Source organism: Vicia villosa, linkage group LG6 (genome assembly GCF_029867415.1).
Source record: "Vicia villosa cultivar HV-30 ecotype Madison, WI linkage group LG6, Vvil1.0, whole genome shotgun sequence".
NCBI classification, from domain to species: Eukaryota; Viridiplantae; Streptophyta; class Magnoliopsida; order Fabales; family Fabaceae; genus Vicia; species Vicia villosa.
This window is the reverse complement of record NC_081185.1, coordinates 124,852,511-124,862,673: the sequence shown is the minus strand read 5'-3', so window position 1 is coordinate 124,862,673 and position 10,163 is coordinate 124,852,511. Positions and strand designations below refer to the sequence as shown.

General features: G+C 31.8%; 1 protein-coding gene across 1 annotated transcript; it reads left to right on the top strand.

Moving 5' to 3' along the window:
* Positions 1 to 8,269: 8,269 nt before the first annotated feature.
* On the top strand, positions 8,270 to 9,281 carry LOC131612287 (uncharacterized). Its single transcript, XM_058884094.1, has one exon. It carries the CDS (start codon positions 8,458 to 8,460, stop codon positions 9,079 to 9,081), a length of 624 nt encoding a protein of 207 aa, XP_058740077.1. The 5' UTR covers positions 8,270 to 8,457; the 3' UTR covers positions 9,082 to 9,281.
* Positions 9,282 to 10,163: the final 882 nt, after the last annotated feature.

Below are 10,163 nucleotides of genomic sequence, written 5' to 3'. Positions count from 1 at the left end.
CACTCTTGAAGCTTTTAAGCAAGAGAGTAAAGTATTGTTCTTGGTTGAAATTTTTAAGCAAGGTCAAGTATTGTTCTTAGTTAAGGTTCTTGACTAAGTATTGTTTATTGAAAGTGTAATCTTCTGTTTGTTTTGTCACTGGGATTGTGACTTGTTTTGAAACAGCACCTGGGATTGGGACTGTTTGTTTATCACTAAGGTGATTGGAAGTGAGATAGTGATTTCTCATATCTAGATAGTGATTTCTATGTAGAAGTTGCACGAGGTAGTGATTAGAAGAAAAATTGTAAATTGAAACTGTTTAGGATTTTAACTAATACTATTATAGTGGATTTCCTTCCTGGCTTGGTATCCCCCAAATTAGGTGTTGTTGCACTGAACTAGGTAAATAAATTATTGTGTTATTTATCATTCTCAGTTTATTTCAGTTTTGATATTTGTGTTGTCTATGAACAGATGTTATAACATATGTCTTGATATTATGTGGTGTTAGGACATCACTCTTGACATTTATTTTGTAAGTGCCAGAGTTTCATAAATAGCAAAAATTATATTTGAGATTTGAAATATCTCATATTACCTTCCAACTCTACACCTCCTTCTTGATAGACCAAAGTAAATCTCCAAGATTACAAACTAAATCATTAAAGACAATATCATTCGTATGCTTTCATATACTCTAAATTAAAGCCAACCAAAAAATACCTTTCTTATCCTTCTTGATTTTCTTTTTCAAATTCCTTTTACTGATATTGAAACTTCTCCACGAAGGACCTTCCTTGCTCATTAGAGGAGTAACCTAATTCTTAACCTCGACCCAAACCTTCTGAGCTACAGGACAACTGAAGAATAAGCAGTCTAAATCTTCATCCTACCGGAAGCATAAGACACAAGTGGATTTATGATTAGTATCTAAAATTTCACTTATGCAAAGTTGATCTTTAGTTGGTAGACGATTTTAAAACATCCTCCGACCAAATTTTTGGAACTTGATAGGTACTTGGACTTTCTAGAGGCTCCTAAAAACTTCTGCTTGTTCCTCATCTAAGTATTCCTTGTTTTTATCAACATCTAAAGATCTGTAACAAGAGCTAACTGAGAACTTTTTCCTGTTATCATCCTTCCATTCAAAGTTGTCCATTACACTTTTTTGGCATATGCTCCACCAAGAGGTCTAGAAATTGTAACCTACAAGTCAAGATATCAGTTGACCAATCTCGACCTTGCTCAAACTGATTCTAGACCTAAACAGTATTAATCCAATGGCCCGTCTACTTAACAGTGCACTCTTGATTAATACTTCTAGAATGCAAATTAGGGTATCTATCCTTTAAGGCCTCCCCTCCACACCAAGTTGTTGACCAAAAAGGGATGTTTTTTCCATCTTCCAACCTGAAAATGACATTTCCTGTAAAACCTATAGCATCCTTAGTTGGCCTACCGCATAATCTGGCTAGGTCCTTCCACCAAATCGACTTTGTTTTTGTGCCTTTGATCAAATTTCCCTCCAAAATTATCTTTTCAATGTTGCCGTACATGGTTCTCAACAAAACAGACCAAAAAACTTCCTTTTCATCCAATTACTGCCACTTCCATTTACACAGAAGGGCCTTATTAAAATCCTCAATATTCTTAACACCTAAGCCCCCTTGAGATTTAGATTTGCAAATAAGATTCCACCTGACCAAGTGTACTTTTCTTTTCTCATCAGAACTTCCCCAAAGAAAATTTTGTTGAATTCTAGAAATCTCTTTCAAGACCTTCATAGGGGCCTTATAGAAAGATAATACAAAAATTAGAAGGCTATTTAAAGTTGAGTTGATCAAAGTGACTCTCCCTCCTTGATACCAAAACCTACTCTTCCAACTAGCCAAATTAGCTCTCATCTAATGAAGAATAGAGTTCCACATCTTGATTCTTATATGATTGGATCCTATGGGGATTCCAAGGAGCTTGAAGAGAAATTTTTCATTATTTCAATATAGGAAAGTTGATGTTGCTTGGATGAAATGATGATTCATGTTGAAACCATAGATCTTACTTTTGTAAAAATTTACTCCAAGGTCTGAAACTAGTTCAGAGCCTCTCATAATTGCCTTTAAACTCCACATATTCTTCCATATTCCTTATCCTATTAACTAGGTGTCATCAACAAATTATATGATATCAAAGGAGACTCTATGCTTTATTCCTTGGTAATCTCTTGCTTCATTTTGTTTTTTGACTAAACAGTCTTACCCTTCAACTACTAAAACAAAAAAGAAAAAGTGATAGAGGATCACATTGTTTCAATCCTCTACCAACTTCAAAGTCTAGAGTGGGACTACAGTTACTAGAACAGACATATGGCTAGTAAAAACACATGCTTCCATCCATTTAATCCATATTGGACCAAACCCCTTCCTCTTCAACATGTAACTTAGATAGTTCCAGCTCACTCCATCATAAACTTTCTTAAAGTCAACTTTAAAGAGCAAACACTCCTTATTTTCTCAAGTCGCTAAGTAAATAATCTCATTTACAACTAACACCCTCATCAAGCAATTTCCTCCCATGGACAAAATTTAATTGACTAAAGGAGATTAGATTACCAAACACCCTTTTAAGCCTAGAATCTAATAATTTAGCAAGAAATTTGAAAAGGAACCCTACCAAGCAAATAGGCCTAAGGTCTTTCAAACCTTGGGGATTAATGCATTTAGGAATTAGGGTTAAGAATGAAAAGTTTATGGCCTTGGTTAGCTTAGCTTTACCATGAAAATCTTTCACAAACCTTACATCTTATTTTAATAAACCCCGACAGTTCTTAATTAAACCAAAGTTGTAACCATCGGGGTTCATTTAGGAAAAAGGCTCGATGTTGGATCGAGCGTTATTTTTGTACATTTTTTTAAATGGTTGATTTTATGATAGTCTTGAATTAGCAATTAAATAACACAATAAGGACAAAGGAAAGCAGTAAAATTATTACACGTCATGGGAATGGGGGTACATTTTGTCGAATGGGGATAAAATAAAACGATTAACATACAAGTCCATTAAACAAGTAAACAAGTGAACTAATCATTCAATTAATTAATTAAAAATAGATTAAATCAATTAATTAAGCTAATAAAATTAATTAGTAAGACTAAAAAATTTTAATTAACATAATCAACGAACTAAAACAAGATTTAATTAATCGATTAAATGTAAACAACAAGGAGCTCATTGTAAGAAGGCTCAAGAGAAATCCAAGGGACCAGAAATAAACCAAAATTGAGTATCGAGTTTAGCTCTATGTTAAGCTAACTTATAGTGGATTCATGTAGGAATCACTTTAAAAGAAACCGGGCAAAAATATATGCTTACATACACGTTTGAAAGCTAAATCAAGTTTAAACTCCAAAATCGCAACGTAGTGCAAAAATACATCAACACAACTTGAATATATATAATAAATCAAAACTTAAAGTACAGAGAATTTAGCTCTATGTTAAGCTAGCTTAGTTTGGGTTTTTCATATTCACAAAAAGAGAATAAAAAGGACACGCATAGAGAAAATAATTGAGAGTGACTTAGACTAAAATACATATGTCGCATCGCTAGCATGTAAAATTTCTCTTTCATATATAATGCAGTATCAAATATGAAGAGAAGACATTTAATTAGGTTGGCATCTCTAACTCTAACCATATTAACAATATTTTCAAAGTTAAATATTATAAAAAATTACAAAAGCAAACAAACATTAAAGAGAGAATAGGTCAGAACTATTGAGAAACAAGTATGAGAGAAGAAAGTTCCACATTATTTAGAAAAGTAAAAGTTGAATACTTTATAAGTGAGATGATCAATACACCCATCATCTTAAATTCTTGGGTGAATATGTGGTGTCTCTCTCACTTGTTTGGGTGAGTCTATGACATTTACGTGAGTGTTTGACCCAATGTAAATGTTTCCTCTTCGTGATGATCTATCACTAGCATCAGAGTCTGGTTCGAGTAAGGGTATTATGGTAAAAATCTAGTAAAATTTTAAAAAAAATTGAAAAATCTGGTAAAAACTCGTAGGATTTTGAAAAATCTAATAGTGTATTTGAAAAATTCGGCAGTTCAAATCCGGTCATTTTTAAAAAATCCAATAAAAACTCATGAGATTCCCCAAAAATTCGGTCGAAACTTATAGATCCCCCAAAATCTAGTAAAAACTCATGAAATTTAAAAAAAAACTGGTAAAAGCTCATAAATTTTCCAAAAATCTAGAAAATACAATTTTTCAAAAATGTAAAATATCACTAAGGGTATTATGGTAAAAGCCCCACAATTGTGGGGTGTCAGGTCAATGTGTGGGATTGCAGGATAAAATCTCACCACGAACATACTCGTGATCTAATCATATATGAAGTCTAATAGCGTGTGGCCCAATAAAATCAATTGGCTATTGGCATACTCTAGTGACGTCAAACCGGTGATGTTAGGAGAAAAATGCCCTTTCTACAACTGCAGACCAAAGGAAAGTTATAAGAATTCGAAATAAGCGTAGACAAGACCTAGGATGCCACTTAATTGAAGAAAATGTGTGAAAAAGGATTGTTAGATAACTGGACGAGTTATATTTTACCATTTGTCTATTTGGACGATATTTTACAATAGAAGATTTTACACCTACAAAAACCTTATAAAGCCATATATAAGGGACCACAAACATTAAATCAAGGTACAGACAATTTTCTAACCTAAATAACTCTCATATATGATAATCACTAACTTTTGAGTTCGAGTTTGTAGGTACCACTCCCCTCACCTCATACTAGTGGGAGCCAGAGTTCCATACATATGACTAACTTCACGATCTTATGAATGATTCGTTACCAAAAGGATTGTTGGAAATGTCTATGGAAAAGAAACTTAGCATTCAGCCACCTATTCAAACATTATAATGATAAACCGAGGAAAAATTACTCATAACCACAACCGTCTAGGATATGTTGCTAAAGAAGTCGTGAAGAGAAATCACAACCATGAAGAGGGATTCACGATGTCCTCCTCAAATTCAGAGAATTAAATTCAACCTTCGCCAACTATTGGAACAATTTATGTCCTTCAACTAAACAATAAACCTCTTGCACCGATGAAAGAAAACTTAGATTCATGCTAAGGGAGGGGCAACAACGCATCTTCGTTTTTATTCCCATAGACCAGACGACAAATATTGAAAAAAAACCTACTGAGAGACCTGCTCACGGTGGTCAATAAACATTCCATAGATTTGGAGTTTTATAATGAATAACTCCAAAGAACGGAGATTTCAAGTCTTGACACTTCACCAAGACACACTTCTTGACCACCACCATATTAGGAAGACTTTTGATACAAGGAGTCGGTCCCTTACTCGAACTAGGCTCTGATACCATTGATGGATCAACATAAAGAGGAAACATTCACATTGAGTCAAACACTCACATAAATGTCAAAGACTCACCCAAACAAGTGAGAGAGACACCAGATATTCACCCAAGACTTTAAGATGATGGGTGTATGGATCATCTCACCTATAAAGTATTCAACTTTTACTTTTCTAAACCATGTGGAACTTTCATCTCTCATACTTGTTTCTCAATAGTTTTGACCTATTCTCTCTAAAATGTTTGTTTACTTTTGTAATTTTTTATAATATTTTACTTTGAAAAGATTGTTAATATGGTTAGAGTTAGATATGCCAACCTAATTTAATGTTTTCTCTTCATATTTGATACTCCATTATATATGAAAGATAAATTTTACATGCTAGCCGGCGTGACATGTGTATTTTATTCTAAGTCACTCTTAATTATTTTCTCTATGTGTGTCCCTTTTATTCTCTTTTTGTGATTATAAAAAAATGAGAATGATAATAGGGGAAAACCTGATTAGCGACATCTTCTAAACTGTAATCAAGATCTTCATATGCTTGTTGTTTCTAACAAAGAGCCTAGTTTACCTTCATCAATCTCGACAAAATCTTCTTGTGCGTGCTGTTCCTATGTCATTCCAAACCTACAAAGCAAAACTTAACAACTTGATAATACACACCAATATGAAGTTCTCAATATATTGGAATACTCTCTGGAGCTAGTTGCAAGTCTTTAACAACCTCAAACCTAAATTTGTTAGTTGTTTCAGCTACATCAGTGTAGCTTCTAAACTTACGCAAAGCATCACATCTTTCAATTCCTTGAATAGTCTTAACATGCTCAGTGTTTTCTGATATGAATTTTGATCATGGGCAATCTTAGCGTCACAGAGAAGAACGGGTTTTGTTTTCATATCCTTCAATTGATTCATAAGATCTAGGTTTTAGCAATTTATACAAACCAAACTAACCACCGAATATACTTCATACTCAGAACTTTTCTAAATGAAACTTATATAAATTGAAACGAAACTTTACAGCAAATAAATATCATATTTATAACTCCTCGCATAAAAACTTAACACGAACTGAAACAAAATGACACTTATAAAAATTCAAACGAAGCTTAACAGAAGATATGATGTTAACAACGGCACTCATAACAACTTAACTCTCAAGTCGCACATGAATACTCCGACCAAATCTCAGATCCGGCAAATACATACACTGAATCGCATCATCAACCACTTCCCCCTCCTCAAAACTCACAGATTCAAAATCTTGCAAGAATTTGGTTATTGTCCACCATCTCATTTCTCGTTATTCAAATATCTTCAACTGCCATATGAGATCAGACGAAGCTTCAGAACCAGATGAACATGAAAAATGATTTCCACCACAAAACTAAACCAACTATTGAAACAACTTACCCCAAACACAGTCAAGCCGCTATGAAGATGGAAGAACCCGACGAAGGTTAATGGTCAAGGTTAAAGGTAGAACAAACCTATGAGAGAGACAAGATGAATATCTGAAGCATGAGAGATGAGAAATGTATTTGTTTGATGGAAATGTATTGAAAGTTGAGAAAGAGTACTACTTGGGTAAATGCATGAACCTCTAGAATGGAGATATATTGAATTTGCAAAATGAAAAGAACCGCCACATGTATGAAAGAAATATTTTGATTGGTTCAGAGTAGTTGATTTAGTCAATTATATGAATGGGCATAATTTAGTGTAATTAATTTTTGTTAGGAAGAGTATATTAGAAAGATCATTAATATCCTCCATACTTAAGTAGATAGTTGACAAGGCGAGATTAAGGATTGATTGTACAAGACAACAATAAAATAATTGAACAAGGTAGGCAGAATTTAAAAAATGGACATTGAACTGCTACAATATATTTTTGTATTTCAATTTCTTTAAAAAGTAAAAGTTTCTATATGAATACAACATGAGATAATTTTGATTTGAACCATAGTTGTCCAAAAAATTTAGGAGATTTTTAACTATATTTTGAGAGGTTTGTAACTCCCGCAATCTCCTGTGTTTTTTGTAGTCAAATAAGATGTTGACTTTAAGAAATGTGGTGTGTCACGTCAGCTTTTGTTAGAAAAAATAGACAGCAGGGACCAAAAGTGTGGACGGTAAATATTAGAAGGACGATTTTTTGAAGAAATTTTTTTGAGAGATTAAAGGTAAAACATTCAATATTTAGAGTGACTAAAAATATATATGACCCTAAGATAAATTGGATCTCAACCAAATTTGAAAGAAATTTGATCATTTCAAATTTAAAAAAAATAATTCTTGTGGTGGGTCATTTCATACGGTCTTTTGCTTTTCTTTAAACAGAACTTCTACTAATGAATAGTGAAATTAATTTTCATAAATTAGTCGGTTATAAGATCGGATATCAAAATTAAAAAAATATATTGTGTCTGTATTTTAAATAACATAGCAACAACATATAAAATACAAGAACCACTTCTTGAATTAATAACATTAGTCTTTTTTTATTACAAAAAGATCATTAGTCTTAATCAACAAGGATGGGTTGTAGGGGAACACAACATTAACATAATTTTATATAAACAAAGGTGACTTGTGTCTAAACAGATGTCTTAGTTTCTTTGATAATTCCATTTCTTAACCAACCAATGAAGCTTCTATCTATTTTCCATGACAGAAAAACAACAGAACCAATGGGTCCCTTTGTTTGCTGTTCACTCTTTTTGCCAGTTCATAATTCAGCCGTTGAATTATTCTTTCAAAACGAGTATACACTTTAGCTGTACTTGAACTCAACAACACATCAACCACTATTACTACATTCTAACACTTCGTAACGTTACCATTAATTTAATTTCCTAAACCCTTCATTCGTTTTTTAAATACTTAATTTACATTTTTTAATAGGAGCGTTGCTGGGTCAAATTTGAAGACCATTCCATTTTCCTTAACTACTATATAATCCATACTCTTCTTCTTTAAAATTCTCACATTTTGTTTCTTTTCTTCCACGAGGTTCAATAATCTCAACCTTTTTAGAAAAACAACAAACCCGATAAATACAAAAATGGAGACACATTCATCTGTTGTAGCGAAAAGAATGTGGAATGTGTTAAGAATCGCGTTTTTTATGATGAGAAAAGGTTTTATATCAAAGAGGAAGATGATTATGGATATGAATTTGATGATGAAGAAAGGGAAAGTGCTAAGAAAATCATTGAGCAATCTAATGTCATCATCACAAAATCGTCACCGGAATAAAATCGGTGGTGGATTTATGGTGCATGATTATGAATTTTCTTGTAGTAATAGTCCAAATCCTGGTTATTTCAACCTCTCAAAACGTAAGCATCACTTCAATTTTCCTTGTATTAATTCTCCTGAGGTTATTGAAGATGAAACCTTACCTTGTTATCAATTGTCATCTCCACTTGAATTTGGAAGTGAAAATGTGTGTAAGGATAGTGTGGCTATTGTGCCTAAGACTCCTGAATATACATTCAATTTTAGGTTTGATTCATCTGAAGAGAGAAAAAGCCCACGTTTTTCTGTGAGGGTTTCTAATTATTCTGCATTGGAGGAAAATGAAGAGATTGGAAATTGTCAAGTTGATGATGAAGCTGAGGATTTCATTAGAAAGTTCTATGAACAGCTAAGGACGCAAAGCCGTGTGCAATTGCCGGGGTTTTGAAAAACAGCCTGCGACCGTGACCTCGAAATTGCGACATTAGTCGCGTTGAATTTTGTCCGAAAAATGCAGCATCAATCAATGTAACATTGTTATTATGATTGCAATTTTAAACCTAGTGAAATTGGAAATTTCTGTGATACCAAGAGATGTAAAGACAAATTGAATAAAGATATATAAAAATCTTATTTGTATTATGAAATGGAATGCTCATCATTGATCAACTAGTTCTTGGAGAGCATCTCTAAGAATATGTTCTATAAGAAATTTCTTTTTACTTGCGTATAATTTTTTTATATAAATTTTTTTTGCATAATTATAATTTTTTTTCATTGATTATTTTTTCCATCGATAAATGTATTGGTGAAAAGACCATCAAAAAATATAGATTTAATTATAGTATAGAAAGATCCCCTATTTTACTGATTCAAAAAATTAATTCTCTATTTTAAATTTAATTTTATACTTTTATACTTAAAATTAATTATTTAATATTTTTTAAATATAAATTATTTACTAAACATGATTAATTATCATGCATAAATTTTATATATATAAATATAAGTTAAAAAACAAAATCTTATTAATTATTATAAAAAAATATAAAAAATAATTAAATTTTTTGAATTTAAAATATATGGATTAATTTCATAAATCAAATCAAAACTATAATTTGACAAAAGTGTAACATATAATAAGTACTTGTTAAAAATATATGAAATTTATCAATTTAATAAAATATTTATCGGGACTTAAACAACTTTCAAAATTTTAGAAAATAACATAAACTAAAATAGCATGCATAAAAATTTTGTAAGACAAGAATATATCATTTTTAATAGAAATAAAAAAAAATAAAAAAATTATAAAGACAAAAATATATTTAACTCAAAATTAAATAATATGAATAAATAATTTTTTTATTTAACTTTTTCTTTGTATGTATCCGCAAAATTTTTGATGTGGAATTGTACCAGAAATCTGCTATTTAAAATCTACCTACAGACTTACCGGGTCTTATATTTGCAAATTCCAGCCACCTACCGGTCAGTACTTCACGTGTTGGTAACAGTCAGTCTACTTTT